Source organism: Vulpes vulpes, chromosome 9 (genome assembly GCF_048418805.1).
Source record: "Vulpes vulpes isolate BD-2025 chromosome 9, VulVul3, whole genome shotgun sequence".
Taxonomy (NCBI): domain Eukaryota; kingdom Metazoa; phylum Chordata; class Mammalia; order Carnivora; family Canidae; genus Vulpes; species Vulpes vulpes.
Window position 1 is genome coordinate 95,154,004 of NC_132788.1, and position 15,673 is coordinate 95,169,676.

At 50.0% G+C, this 15,673-nt stretch overlaps 1 protein-coding gene across 1 annotated transcript; it reads left to right on the forward strand.

Moving 5' to 3' along the window:
• Positions 1 to 1,105: 1,105 nt before the first annotated feature.
• Positions 1,106 to 5,404, forward strand: LOC112908789 (serine protease 44-like). The gene is made up of 5 exons (XM_025984361.2): positions 1,106 to 1,428; positions 1,957 to 2,113; positions 2,696 to 2,961; positions 3,713 to 3,876; positions 4,466 to 5,404. The coding sequence occupies exons 1-5, from the start codon at positions 1,110 to 1,112 to the stop codon at positions 4,697 to 4,699; spliced, it is 1,140 nt and encodes a 379-aa protein (XP_025840146.2). The 5' UTR covers positions 1,106 to 1,109; the 3' UTR covers positions 4,700 to 5,404.
• The last annotated feature ends 10,269 nt before the right edge of the window (positions 5,405 to 15,673 follow it).

Here is a 15,673-nt window from a genome sequence, read left to right on the forward strand (position 1 = left end):
GGTGATGGGCTGCTTGTACCACAGCCTGACTTCGTTTCTTGATAGGAGGAACTGCAAAGCATTGTGGCCGCTTTTATGTGTGCGTACTCCAGGATAATGTCTCCGCTCAAGGCTTTGTCTTTTCTTTTTTTTTTTTTATTTATGATAGTCACAGAGAGAGAGAGAGGCAGAGACACAGGCTGAGGAAGAAGCAGGCTCCATTCGCCGGGAGCCTGATGTGGAATTCGATCCCGGGTCTCCAGGATTGTGCCCTGGGCCAAAGGCAGGCGCCAAACCGTTGCGCCACCCAGGGATCCCTGCTCAAGGCTTTTCATTTATTCACATGCCTTTTGCCCTGTAAGGTAAATATTCACAGGTTCCGGGGATTGGAATACAGACATCTTTGGGATGCCAGTATTCTACTACAGGGCTGCTTCCAGATGTTGGCTATTAAGAATAAACATACAAAAAAAAAAAAAAAGGAATAAAGCTGCTAAAAACATTCCTACAGGTGTGTGTGCTTGTGTGTATACATAAAGCTTTATGTCTCTGGGGTAAACTCCCAGTAATGCAATGACTGGGTCGTATGGTAATTGCATATTTTGTTTTTATAAGAAACTGCCAAAAAAAAAAAAAAAAAAAAAGACGAAGAAGAAGAAGAAGAAGAAAGAAGAAAGAAAAACTGCCAGCCTGTGTTCCGGAGGGGCTGTGATATTTTATTTTCCTGCCCCAGCGTCTGAGCTGTCCAGCACCCCTGCCTCCGCGTCCGTCCTATTCGGGGGTTGTCACGATCGATCGTTTATTTTCGTCGGTGTGTGCGGTGTCGTGATAGCTCAGGGTGGTTTCCATTTGCACTTGGCTGCGGGCTCCGTCCCAGCGGAGGGGTGAGCGTCCCGTCTAAGGCCGCCCGGGGGCTCGAGTCCCCCCACTTACCCCCCAGCGCCCCGGCCGACCCGACCCCCGGGAGGCGCGCTGCACGCCGGGCCAGGCGCTGGGGCGGGACCGAACGCCTCCTGGGGGTGACTCCGCGGTCCGCAGCGGCCGCGCGGGGACCGCAGTTCCCGCCAACGCGAGGGCAGGGCCGCGGGCCGCCGCGAGGGGGCGCGGCAGAGGCGAGGCGCCGGCAGTCCATGGCGTCCCCGGGCGGCCGCTCGCTGGGCCTCCTGCTCTGGCTCCTGCTCCTCCCGCCTCCGCTCGGGGCGTCCTCCCTGCCATCCTCCCCGCCGTCCTCCCCGCCGTCCTCCCCGTCGTCCTCCCCGTCGTCCCCGGGGGGCGGCCCTGAGGGCCCGGGCGCCAGCGTGTGGAGGGCTGCGGGGCCGCCGGCGCCCTCCAGGCCGCACGAGGCTGCCACACCCCCGCAAGTGGTGCCGGTCACCCCACGTGCCTCTGGCTCCTACGGGGCTGTGACCGAGGCACAGCCAACACCAACGAAGCCGCTGCTCACTACAGGTGATGCTTCTGGGCCCGGCCCTGCGGTAGAGCCCTGGCCGGGGTGACGGGGTGGGGGGGGAGGTGAGGCGGTCTTGTGAGGAGATGGTTTCTCCCAGGGGAGAGGATGGGGGAGAGGTGAGGGGGTCTTGTGGGGAGATGGTTTTTCCCAGGGGAGGGGAGGGGAGGGGAGAGGGAGAGAGGAGAGGGGGTCTTGTGAGGAGATGGTTTCTCCCAAGGGAGAGGATGGGGGAGAGGTGAGGGGGTCTTGTGGGGAGATGGTTTTTCCCAGGGGAAGGAAGGGGAGGGGGGGAGAGGTGAGGGGTCTGTGGGGAGATGGCTTTTCCCAGGGGTGGGGGGAAGAGGCCCCAGCCCTGCGCTTGAGCTCAGAGGGGACGTGGCCATTCTCTGAGGAGCCTTCAGGGGGTACAGAGCTGCTCTGGGTGGGAGGGGCCGTCTGAGGGGACATGGCCTTGTCATCCTGCTCTGCTGCTGCTGGTGCTGTCAGTGGCTTTCCTTTCATGTCCCCTCCCTTCACTGACGCTCCAGGATGCGGCCACAGGTCTATGAGGATAATTGGTGGATTGCCCGCTCCAGAGCGAAAGTGGCCCTGGCAGGTGAGCCTACAGATCAATGAAAAACACATGTGCGGAGCCTCCCTCATTGCCAGTCGGTGGGTGCTGACCGCGGCCCACTGCATATTTGGGTGAGTGCCCGGGGCTCTGTGACCTGGGGCCGGTCCTGTCCCCTTCCTGAGCTTCCTCTTCCTCATCTGAAAAAGAGGGTCATAGACCCTGCTCTGACCCTGCAGTCAGAGGTAGGTGATGGTAGGGCCCTTGGTAGCCTGAAAAGTCAAGACCCCAAATCATGTTTGAGGCTTGTGCAGATTAACCTTCAAGCCAAGCAGCAAGAAATGGGAGGGATGCCAGTCGAGATGCATTCTTTAAGAAGAGCGGAGTGTAGTGGACCAACGTGGCTAGATCAGTGGTCTCCAACTTTAATAAGCCTGGAAAGATCCGCAGAGAGCTCGTTAAAACACAGATTGCCTGTCCCCGACCCCCAGCATTTCTGATGCAGGAGTGGGATCTGAGCATCTGTATCTCTAACAAGTTCCCATGATCCTGCTCACCAGGGAACTAGACCTGGAGCACCGCTAGACAGATTGGCCAAGGGTCCGGGGATGAGATATGGTTTGGAGGGAGGGAAGTGGTTGGTGGAGGTAGGCCCAGGCTGGGAAGGCCCAGAAGAGGTGGAGGGGGAGTGGAGAGCCTCTAGGATCTCTCTGCAGCTACGTGGAATACACGGTGAAGATGGGAGACATCTACATGAGGCATACCTCCGATATGGCAGTCAAGATCCCCGTCCAGGACATCGTTATTCACAAAGATTACAATCCTCTTGGATTAATTGAGAATGATATTGCCCTCGTTCTGCTTGAGTTCCCTGTGAATTTTTCCACCCACATCCATCCCGTGTGCCTCCCTGAAAAGGCATTCTTGGTGCAAGCTGGTACAGAGTGCTGGGTGACTGGATGGGGAAAGCTTAGCGAAAAAGGTAAGACTGAAGGCAGACTCTGAGCTCAGGCCAGACAAGAGGCTGCCGAGTGCCTAGCCCTACAAGCTAAAAGAGGAGGCAGGGAGGCCATTTTGTAGCAAGCAGATAAGGGAGGAGGGTGCAGAAGATGCTGGTAGGCAGGAATTGGATAGTGTTACAAATTTCAGTTAGAATTTCAGGACCTGGCAAAGTGGGTTCTCTCTAGGGTGGATTTTAGCCCAGGGGGTGTTGGTATTCATCTGTCTGCTAACGGGAGCCGTCCCAACCTGGAAGTCCTTGCCTTGGTAGATGGGGAGCTTCCTGTGAGTGAAAAGAGCCCAGAGAACTCCTCTTGGTGAGGTAGTTGGGCCTCCTATCCCTGGGGAGAGGTTGGAATTTGGTATCTTTGCGAACACTACTTGTCCAAGTTTATGATCTTGCTCAAAAGTAAAGTCACTTCACTGATGTCACGATTACTAAGGATACTCAGAGAGATAGAGAGTTGGTTGAGATTTCTCAGGGCTGGTAAGGCCTCACCTCTTCCTGTCCTGATCTGTGCTTCCTTCTCCTGCTTTGGTTTTTGATTCCTACCTCCTCCCCTCCCCACATAAACTTCGGGCCTCATTTCTTCCAGTGTCAAACGGGAACAATATTCCCTGTCCTCAGGGGGTGTCTGTATGTGAACACACTGTATTGAGACCCTGAGTGGGTGCCAGGGGCTCCTGTTCTCTTCCATTAGGCAGATCCACCTATTCCCAAATTATTTCTACAGATTCATCTCAAGAAACTACAGAGGAACTTCAGGAGGCCGAGCTAAACATTATCCGTTATGAGAGATGTAATGAGATACTCCAAACACAGTTGGAAACTAGTAGTGACGTAGTCAAGAAAGGGATGCTGTGTGGTTATAATGCCCAAGGAAAGGATGCCTGCCAGGTCAGTTCACGGGCCCTTGGCTGTCTTGCTGCTTTGTTGTTCTCTCACAATGTCCTCATTCACAGGCAGCGTGGCTTATGTTATCCACCGGCCATTCTGTTCACCCTTAATTTACATCAAGGGGACTCAAGGGGACAAGCCGCCAAGGCCCAGCCAGGCTGGCCTGCCTGTCTCCTTCAGTGGGAGGATCTGGTGCTCCCTGGAGGGGGGTTGGGAGAGGAGGGGAGATTCAGGCAGAAAATATCAAAACTGCAAGTCACCACTTTTGAGCCCCTTCTCTGTGACAGGCAGTGTACTCAGATATAGACTGGATTCATCATGATTAGCTCAGAGGACATACATTTTTGTTGCTTATATTCAATTTTTTTGTACACAATTGTTTTGCATATGGCTATGAATTTTGTTTGTTAAAGCTTTCAACCCTTAAATCTGATATTCCCAGATACCTAGGGCTGGTGGGTGCTTGGGGAGGGGGAAGGTCCTGAGGAAGCCCCATGCTTGCCTATTTCCCCAAGCCTTGAAGTGCGATCAGCTAGCTCTGATGCTAATTCTCATTCTTGTGTTTGCTTTTTTTTCTCTCTTTCTCCAGGGAGATTCTGGGGGGCCCCTGGCCTGTGAATTTAATGAAACATGGGTCCAGGTGGGGATTGTGAGCTGGGGCATTGGCTGTGGTCGTAAAAATTATCCTGGAATTTATACAGAAGTTAGTTTGTACAGGGACTGGGTCATTGATCACTTAAGTCAGGCTTGCTCTTGGGACTCAGCAGGCTTCTTCCCACTTCTGTGCCTGGTGCTGCCGCTGGGCATCCTGGTGGCTCCGTGATCACCCTGGCCCACTCCCCTCCTGTTTCTGAATCTCTCACTGGGCCTCCTTGACCTCCCACTCCTACTCAAATGCCCCTTCCTGCAATTCTGGTTGGCATCCACTGACCCTGTGGAGGACCACACAGTAAAAGGTGGCAGTAAGACTGGAGCCCAGAAAGTGCCCCAGCCTGATGGCCCAATCACCTGCCTCGGCCACACCCACACCTTGGCTGTGCCCTGCCTGCTTGGAAGGAGGGAGTGCAAGCATGCCAGCCTGAGAGCCAGCCGGCCTGCGAGGCAGACCCCGGTGCGTCCTTGCCATCTTGGAGAGCCTCTACCACAGAAGAGACCTCAGGAGCAGTGAGACAGCACCGGAGCTGGGTGTGGGCTCAGGCTGTCACCTGAGACTGTCAGAGCAGTCAGCTTGCTGGTGGCGCAGAGAGAGGGGAGGAGGCATCACCATGTCTCTGCCGAGGTGGGAGGCCTGGGGTTTCCACATCTGCCTGGGCTGTGTCTGGGGCTGGGAGGAGTTCCCCTGTACCCAGCAAGGATCCCCCTGTGTGTGGCCAGCCTGTGGCACACAGGCCTTCTGTGATGGCAGTCCCGTGATGGGGGCCCCCTTCCTCAGTAGCTAGTGGCCACATCCAGGCTCACCCCAAGTTGTGTGGAGGCAGTGATGGAGTGTGGAGATCTTAGATGTCAACTAATAAATGTTTGGAATGCATTATTTGTTCTGAAGCTCTGGTCTCCTGAAAATTGTGGGGTTGCATATAACATACTCTGTAGAGAACTAGTTTTCAATGTAGCTTAGAAAACACTTCATGGTGTCCAGTAAACTCTAGAAGAGTCAGAGGTGAGGAGCTTGTCTACCTTGATGGAAGTCTGATGGATGGTTTTAGCCAGTGGATCCTGCTGCCTGCCCTCCTATTAGAGCCAACAACATCTCTATGGCTGGACGTGCTGTAGCTGAGTTTGGCAGCCTCTGTAGTCAGGAGCAGGGGGAGCAAGAGGACAGAGACTGGGGTGTGGCACACTCACATGCCCTCCTGCCTCTCCTAGCTGCCCTGTAACACCCTTAAGGATATACCATGGGCTGGGTGTCAAGACACCTTGAGCCCAAAGAGCTCCCCACAAAGGGAGGGTAGGTGGGAGGGCCTGGCTCTGTGTCTACAGTTTCTTTTTTCCCAATGACCAGATCTAGTGTCCCATAGTCAGCAGTACTGGCTGCTGATCTTCCCCCAGCCTCTATCTCTTGCCCACCCAACCTTCCGTGGTCAGTGCTAGGCTCCCAGTTATCAAGGATGTCAGCGAGCAGTCTGGGAGAGTTCCACCTGCTGTTTGAAGGAGGCCCCCTGGGGGGGGGGGGCACTTGGCTTTGCAAACTCCAGCTGGTTACAGCTAAACTCGGTGAATGCTAGCCAGTACTATCCTTTTACAGAAATGTGCACTTGGGCCGACTTGGAGCTTCAAGTCCTACTACATCCCACTCTGACCTGTCCCTTTCTTTCAAACCAACTGGTTCTTTCCTGTGAGGTTCCCCACTGGGAATGTGGGTGTGGCTTCATTTCCTTGTCTCTTCTTCCTTGGTTAAGACCAATACAGGCATTCAATCCTCCCCAGAGCGTCCCCTAGGCTGTGACATGTACTCTAGGCTCCTCGTGGTCTTGCGTCGGTTCCTTACTCTTGCTTCCTCTGGGTGACATTTAGTTCCTCGAGGTCAGGGGACTCTGACTGCTAATTCTCTGCCTTCCACCCTCCAGCTCCAGGCTTGGAACAGAGCAAGACTTGAGGAAATATTTGGCAAATGAATGAAACAGCAGATATGTGAATCCTCCAGTCTCTTGTATCCCCTTACTCCTCTCTCCCAGTGCCCTCCCGGCATTGTTCTGTCCCTCTTTTCATTTCCAGGATAACTGGGCAAAGAGGGAATCCCACAACTGGATAGCCAGGAGTCACAGCCCTGGCTGGAGGAACAGTGGCCAGCTCTGGGCAGTGTAGGGTCCAGATGGGATGCCCTGTGGCATGCTGATATTAGAATGTGTTTCTTGCTGCGGGCGGGGGCGGAGACAGGAATTTAGTTGAGCAGTTTTACTTACTGAGGATCAGCCTCTGGCTACCAGAAAAGCTAGGCAAAGCCTCTCAGCAAGCAGGACACCAACTGCCAAGTGAGTGGTAAGCACTTTTAGTCTTCACAACTAATATTCATGGAATACCTTTTGTGAGTCAGGCACCGGGCTTGGCCACAAATGAGATGAGGGCCGGTTGATAGGGTGACCCTCAGGTCAGGAGCGTGTGGCTGGGCAGAAGCACCCTCTGAAAGAAATATTCATGAGAGACAGAGAGAGAGAGAGAGAGAGAGAGAGAGGCAGAGACACAGGCAGAGGGAGAAGCAGGCTCCATGCAGGGAGCCTGATGTGGGACTTGATTCCCGGTCTCCAAGATCACACCCTGGCTGAAGGCGGCACCAAACCGCTGAACCACCCAGGCTGCCCCCTCTGAAAGAAATAGATGACACAGGCAGAGGAGGAGGTTGAGGGGTAGGCAGTGAGTTCTCCTAAATATATTAGACTTTAAAGAGAAACAAACAAAAAAAGCGCTGGGGGTTTCTAGTCACAAGAAGCAAGCGACACGTAGCAACAAGTACTCCTAGGGCCCAGATGGCAGTCGTGAAATACAATTTCCCACCAAAAGAAATCAGGGCCTCTTGGGAAAACAGTTTGAGAAATATCCAGCTGTGGAACAGGAAATGTGTCAGATGAGACAAAAATGTCATGTCATACCAGGTAGCAAGGAAGGCATCCAAATGGCCAGGATCATGTCAGAAGGGCTCAGGAGCCAACCGGAAGGGGTACCCTGGAGGGACATGTGGTGTTGCCACCAAATCCCCCTGGCAGGGTAATCACATCATTCCCTAGCTCCTGGAAATACTGCCTCAGCGGCAACCCTCACAAAAGCTGCATGTAATCACAGGAACTAATGCACTGCTCGGGATTCCATCGTTTTATAGGATGTAGCGCTTGGCAGATGCTTGGCACACAGGGATAGAAAGTTCCAGCCTTCTTCCCTTACTTGGGGACAACTTGGAAGGGGTTCTTGGAGGATCAGCTGAGACCTCAGTGGCACATGCACTGTAGCTTCTCCCATTGGCCAATTCTGCTTTACTTGCTCCTGTACAGGTGGATCTGCAGGGAGCACTCCTCCACGGAGCCTCGCATACAGTTCTGGCTCAGGAGCTGCTTCCGGGGAACCCCAGCTGACCTACTTGGCCTGGCCAACATGGGACAATTTGAGTTTCTTTTAAAGATTTTACTTATTTATTTATTTGGAAGAGAGCATGAGTGGAGGGGAGGGGCAGAGCGAGAGGGCAAAGCAGATCCCAGGACCGTGGAATCATGACCCAAGCTGAAGATAGATGCTTAACCAACTTAGCCAGCCAGGCGCCCCATAATTTGAGTTTCAATAAGTGTTTCAGTTCTCTACTCCAATCATCCCAAACCCAGTTGCTAAATATAACACAGGTTTTTGTTGTTGTCGTTGTTATTTGTTTTGTGGTTTTTATGTTCTCTGAAGTAGCCATGAGCACTGAATTAGCAAATACTGAACAACTGCTTCTCAGAGAAATACAGGAGTAGATTCCTGGGAATCTCACATAACAAAATGCTCAACATCAGGGAAATACAAATCAAAACCACAATGAGATACCACCTCACACCACTCAGAATGGCTAAAATGAACAAGTCAAGAAACAACAGATGTTGGTGAGAATTTGGAGAAAGAAGAACCCTCTTACACTGTTGGTTTGGAATGCAAGCTGGTGCAGCCACTGAGGAACAGTAGAGTATCCTCAAAAAGTTAAAAATAGAGCTATCTTATGACCCAGCAATTGCACTACTAGTATTACCTGTAAAGATACAAATGTAGTGATCCAAAGGGGCACCTGCACCCCAATGTTTGTAGCAGCAATGTCCACAATAACCAAACTATGGAAAGAGCCTAGATGTCCATTGATGATCCTAGATGAATGGATAAAGAAGATGTGGTATATACACAATGGACCACTACTCAGCCATCAAACAAACAAAAAAATGAAGTCTTGCCATTTGCAACGATGTGGATGGACCTAGAGGATATTATGCTAAGTGAAATAAGTCACACAGAGAAAGACGGTTATCATGTGATCTCACTCATATGTAGAATTTAAGAAACAGGGACGCCTGGGTGGCTCAGTGGTTGAGTGTCTGCCTTCGGCTCAGGGCGTGATCTTGGGTGGCAGGGATCGAGTCCCACATCAGGCTCCCTGCATAGAGCCTGTTTCTCCTTCTGCCTATGTTTCTGCCTCTCTCTCTGTGTCTCTCATGAATAAATAAAATCTCAAAAAAAAAAAAAAAGAATTTAAGAAACAAAACAGATGATCATACGGGAAGGGAGGGAAAAATAAAACAAAGATGAAATCATAGAGGGAGATAAACCGTAAGAGACTCTTAACCACAAGAAACAAACAGGGTTGCTGGGGGGATGGGGTAACTGGATGACAGGCATTCAGGAGGGCACATGATGTGCTGAGCACTGGTTTTTTTTTTTTTTTTAAGATTTTATTTATTTAATCATGAAAGACACACAGAGAGAGGCAGAGGCACAGGCAGAGGGAGAAGCAGGCTCCCTGCGGGGGCCTTGATGCCAGACTCAATCCCAGGACCCCAGGATCACCACTGAGCCACCCAGGTGTCCCAGCACTGGATGTTATATACAACTGATGAATCATTTAACTCTACTTCAGAAACTAATAATACACTATATGTTAATTTATTGAATTTAAATTTAAAAAATGATTTCTGGGAGTCTCACTGCACATTTTCATCAGGTGGTCAATATATAACTTTATTTTCTGTTTGTTTCTGGCTTAAAGACATCTTATTTAATACACTCTGTTAATTTATTATCATTGAACTCAGGGCCAGCAGAAGTATAATTCATGCCTGTACAAAGCTCACCTAACACGTATTTTCTCTGCGATGCATATTACAGCCCAGGGTCCTTAGCAACACGAGACAGCCACTCAGTAAATATGCTTGGGGGTCATTTTAAACAGCAAAATCAGCAGCAAAAAAAGCACAAAAATGGAAAAATATGGGACATGATAGCCTGGGAATGGGACATGACAGCTGAAAATGGAAGGCATGGTGTCATCAACCTCAGCTGAGAGTGGTGCTCGCATTGTTTCTGATGAGGCACCTACTGTCACCCTTCCTTTTGTTCCTCTTCACATCATCATTGGTTCTGAGCCATTTGATTAGGTTGTGCCTCAGTCTAGTTTCATTTGCTCGGGGTTCATTGAGCTGATGGGATCTCTGGGGTGATTGTTTTTATTAAATTTGGAAAAGTGGCCATTATTTCTTTAAATACTTTTGTCTCTCCTGCACAGCATCTCTCCTTGTGAAAGTGCCAGCACACATGTCTTCAGCCACAGCCCATGGTGTTCTGTTTTTTTTTATAATTCCTTTTCCCTCTATTTCATTCTGGTAATTTTTTTTTTTATTGTCACGTCTTTAAGTTCACTCATCCCTCCTTCTGCCCTGTTTAATGTACTGTCACTCTCACCAGTCACTGTATTTTTTTCATCTCACACATGGTAGTTTTTCTTTTTTTAATTAATTAATTTATTTATGGTAGAGAGAGAGAGAGAGAGGGAGGCAGAGACACAGGCAGAGGGAGAAGCAGGCTCCATGCACCGGGAGCCCGACGTGGGACTCGATCCCGGGTCTCCAGGATTGCGCCCTGGGCCAAAGGCAGGCGCCAAACCGCTGCGCCACCCAGGGATCCCCCACACATGGTAGTTTTTATACCTGGAAGTTTGACTTGGGTCTTTTTATATCTTCAATATCTCTACTTAACTTTTGAATATATATATGTTTAGCTTACAGTTATAATAGTTGTTTTAGTATTCTTGCCAGTGGTTTTAACATTTGTGTCATTTCTGGGTTGCTCTGGATTGATTATTCTCCTCATTACGCATGGTACCTTCATGCTCCTTGAGTGTTGGGTATTCTTTGTTAGGACACCAAATATTTTGACTTTTACCTGGGTTTTTGATATTTTCCTCGAAATATTCTTGAGCTTTATTTGGGATGCAGTAAAATTGCTTAGAAACGGATACTTTCAGGGCTCACTTTGAAGATTTGAAGGATGGGGGCACTTCTCATTCTAGAGACTGTTATTTCCTGTTGCCAAGGCAAGACTCTTTCTTTCTTTCTTTCTTTCTTTCTTTCTTTCTTTCTTTCTTTCTTTCTTTCTTTCTTGATTTTATTTGAGAGAGAGACAGAGCATGAGCAGGGGGGAGGGGCAGAGGAGAAGGAGAATTCCTGCTGAGTGGGGAGCCTGAGGCAGGCATGGTCCTAGAGTCCCATGACCTGAGCCGATGGCAGTCACTTAACCGACTGAGCCAGCCATGCACCTGGAGACAAGACCTTTCTAAACATGCTGTCCAGTGCCCCAAGAATCTTCAGTTTTTCCGGTCTGCCTGCTGAGAGCAGGCACTATTCCTGGCCCCAGGTGAGCACTAGGCATTGTTATTTTTAATCTTTTCAAGTGGTTATTTCTCAAGCTTCAGGCAGGTTCTCCCCACCACCCCTCACTAATCAATATGCTGGGGGACACTTGAGGGGGAGTCTCTGCAGAATCTGAGAGTTCTCCCCCCATCCCCAGTGTTCTCTGTATAGTTGTCTTGGGGTCCGCTGCCTCTCAGCTTCACTCGCTCACCTCAGGGAGATCTGTGGGGTTCTGCCTAAGTTCCTCTTCTCTGAACTGTGGCCTGGAAACTCTGAAGGCCTCAAACAGAGGCCATGATAGGACTCACCCCATTCAGTTTCCATCTATCAATGGTCCAGCCCTTTGTAGTCTGGTGTCCAGGGTCCTGAAAACTACCGATATATATATATATAAAGATTTTATTTATTTATTCATGAAAGACCCAGAGAGAGAGGGAGAGACAGAGACACAGGCAGAGGGAGAGGCAGGCTCCCTGCAGGGAGCCCAATGTGGGACTTGATCCCAGGACCCCAGAATTACACCCTGAGCCAAAGGCAGATGCTCAACCACTGAACCACGAAGTTTCCCCTTGTTTCATATTTTGGCCATCTTGGTTGTTTGGGTGGGAAGGGCAATCCCTATTAGTCTATCTTGGCCAGAAGGACAAGTTAGCACATGCATTTAATAATATTCTTCTATGATTAAAATAAAATATGTTATATCTTTAAGTTGCTTCCATTTATTTATTCTGTATTTTTCTTTTATTCCATCTTCCTAGAATGTTGTCTCTTAGTAAGCTTTTCGGAGAACAAAATTCTGATTGTATTCATCTTCTTCATAATTTTGTCTCCATTGATTTCTGCTGCTCTTTCCCGCTATTCCTTTTTTTCTTCCAAGCCCTGTCTTTGTAAGTACCCCACTGATTGCTTTCACTTTCTGAGCTGCATATTTAGCCCATTTGTTACCAGTTTTGTTTATTTTCTGATATGGTCAAAGCTCTAAATTACTTTCTAGGACTACTATAGCTGCATCACATGTGATATTTCATATGTAGTGCTTTCATTGGTAGTAACCTTTAAATCATCATTATTTTTCTGATTTTTAAAATATTATTATATTAAATAATTTTAAAATTATTTCCTATATTTAATTTAATTTAAATTAAATAAATTATTTACTAAAATAATTATTAGATTATTTTAAATTATTTTTAAGTAAGCTCTACACCCACTATGGGGCTTGAACTCAGGACCCTGAGATCAAGTGTCTCATACTCTACTAACTGAGCCAGCTGAGTGCTCTTCTCATGATTTCCTTTTTTTTTTTTTTAAGATTTTATTTATTTGTTTATAGATTGAGTGAACAGGGGGAGGGGTAGAGGGACAGAGAATTTACAGTAAACTCTGTGCTGAGCATGGAGCCTGACACGGCTCAATCCTGTGACACTGAGATTGTGATCTTAGCTAAAATCAGGAATTGGTGGTCATAGAAAAATATCCTATAATTTTTGCTTAATTTTGCCTCCATAAGCAATGGGCTTCTTAAGAGGAATATTTCAAAAATTCTGTTTTCTCATGAAGTTGGTCACCTGTTGTTTTACATATTAAGGGCTCCTCATTGCATCTTTTCAATTATTTCTTATTTTTATTGTATATAAATCTCTCTGTCCCTTCTGTAATCTAATTAATTAATTTTTGGAGAGAGTGCGTGGAGCTGGGGCGGGGGAGCATGGGGGCAGAAGGAGAGGGAGAGAGAATCTCAAGCTGACCTCTCGCTGAGTGTGGAGCCCATGCAGGGCTCTCAGAACCCGAAGGTCATGAGCTGAGCTGAAATCCAGTCTGATGCTTATCTGACTGAGCCACTCAGGCACCCCCCTCCCCTTATGTAATCTTCACCTTTGATTTTACGATCTGATAGAAAATTGCTATCCCACCTTTCTTTTGCATCAGATTTGTCTGGTATTTCATCCCTGTCCCTTTATTTCCAATGTATCTGCCTCTCTTTTTAAAAATATCTAGTATCTTCAGGGATCCCTGGGTGGCTTGGTGGTTTAGCACCTGCTTTTGGCCCAGGGCCTGATCCTGGAGACCCGGGATCGAGTCTCACATCGGGCTCCCTGCATGGAGCCTGCTTCTCCCTCTGCCTGTGTCTCTACCTCTCTCTTTCTGTGTCTCTCATGAATAAATAAATAAAATCTTTAAAAAAAAATATCTAGTATCTTCAGATAGTGTATTTCTGGACCTTATCTTTTTTTTACCAATGTGAAAATTCTTGTTTGTCTAGTATGTCCAACCTGTTAACACTTAATTGCAAATGCTATCATATTAGGATTCAATACTGCTGTTTGGTTTGGTATTTTCTATGTATCCTACTTTCCTTTTGTTTTTCCATTGGGTAGAATGCATTTCCTTGTCCTTTTAAGGGCTGCAGGGATCAGATCACTCTGGGGTGTATAACCCAGAAGATCTCTATTTTACCCTTGATAAAAGCAATGGCATTTTCTGGCGCCGCAGGAGCCTTCTGGATTGTTTTCTGTCGGATAACCGGGAGGTGGGAATCCTGGAGGTGCAGCTGGCTGGGAAGGGTGCCGGACAGAGCACCTCGTCTGGCCGAAGCGACGGCAGGGCCAAGAGCCGCCGCGAGGGGGCGTCCCCACAGGGCTGCGGCGCACGCGGGCCCATGGCGTCCCGGGGCGGCCCCCTGGGCCTCCTGCTCTGGCTCCTGCTCCTCCAGCCCCGGCTTGGTGGGACCCCGTGGAGGGGGCGAGGGCAGGCTGGGCTGCACGGGGAGTGGGTGGAGGAGGGGTGTTGGAGGAGGGGTGCTGGAGGAAGGGGCAGGCGAGGGGGTGCCCTCGGGCCAGCTCCTGCCTCACCGTCTTCCCCAGGTGAGGGGTGCGACCCCAGCGAGGACTCTGCAATGACCCCGGCAAGCTCAGAGGCGCCCTGGCCACCAGGGCACCAGGAGTCCCCGCGGATGCCAATACCCACTGCAGCCCCACGGCTTCTAGCGCTCGCAGTAGGAGAGGCCTCGGAGTCCCATCAGACCACTGAGTATGAACCACTGTCTCCTCAAGGTACTGCCTCTGGGCAGGTGTGGACAGGCCTGCCTGGGAGGCCACAGGGGAAGCTGATTTGGACAGATAGAAGGGTCAGACTCTGTCTTGAAGGGTTGGAGAGGAAACCTGGCTCTGTCCTGGTGGCCGACCAGGGGCTGTGGGTGGGAAGGAGATGGTAGCTTCACCTCCAGCAACTTCTCTTTAGTGAGTCAGCTAGAATGTGGCCCCAAGTCTACGAGGAGAGCCTGTTCAGTGCCCGCCTCAGACAAGAAGTGGCCCTGGCAGGTGAGCCTACAGGCCCGGGATAAACATGTATGTGGAGGCTCCCTCATTGCCCATCAGTGGGTGCTGACCGCCGCCAACTGCATAATTGGGTGAGTGTCTGTGGCTCCAGCTTGGGCTCTGTGACCTGGTGCCAGTCCTACTCCCTTCCCTGAGCTTCCTCTTCCTCCTCCTCTGAAAAGGAGTCACGGCCCCCTGAGTTTTATTCAGTCTTGAGTGAGACTTGAGAATTTGCGTGTCTACCAAGTTCCCGGCTGCTGCTTTGGTAGCCTTGGGATCTCACTCGGATGACCACTGGCTAGAGTGGTTAGGGTCTGGGCATGGGATATGGTTTGCAGGCAGGCAGGGGCCTGGTGCTGGCTTAGGAGACAGGAGCAGGCTGGGAAGAGCCTGGAAAGTGTGGAAGGGGTGTGTAGAGACGCTCCGGGATCTCTGTGAAGGGTGCGTCCTCTTCCCACAGCCACGAGGAATATACAGTGAGGCTGGGAGACAACTTGTTACAACCTCATTCCGAAACGGCACTGGTGGTTCCAGTTGAAGACATCCTTTGCCATCGCTTTTTTGATGATAAAACTTTGAGACATGACATCGCCCTTGTTTTCCTGGCCTCCTCTGTGAATTACTCTTCATCCATCTGTCCTGTGTCCCTCCCTAGAAGGGTTCTCCAAGTGGAAGCTAGGACAGAGTGCTGGGTGACTGGCTGGGGCCATCTGGAAAAAGGAGGTGAGACCCGTAGTTGGGGAGCCGAGGGGGCAGCCTGGTGCCCTGGCCTTGGCTCCCAAGCTGTTCCACAAGGGACAGGGAAGCTGATTCTTTAGCAGGTGGGCAAGGGAGGAGGATGAGGTACTGCCAGGGAGTAACTGAACCTCATTAAGAATTGTTTAATGAGGGGCACCTGGTGGCTCAGTCCGTTAAGTGTCTGACTTGGGCTCAGGTCATGATCTCGGGATCTTGGGATCAAGCCTGAGTCGAGCTCCCTGCTCAAAGGGGTGTCTGCTTCTCCCTCTACCTCTGCTCCTCCCCCACTTGTGTGCGCTCTCCCCCCCACCTCAAAAAACAGAAAATCTTTAAAAAAAGAACTGCTGTTGGAATGTTAGCACCTGGGGGCTTGGGTGCCAGGGATGGTGGGTT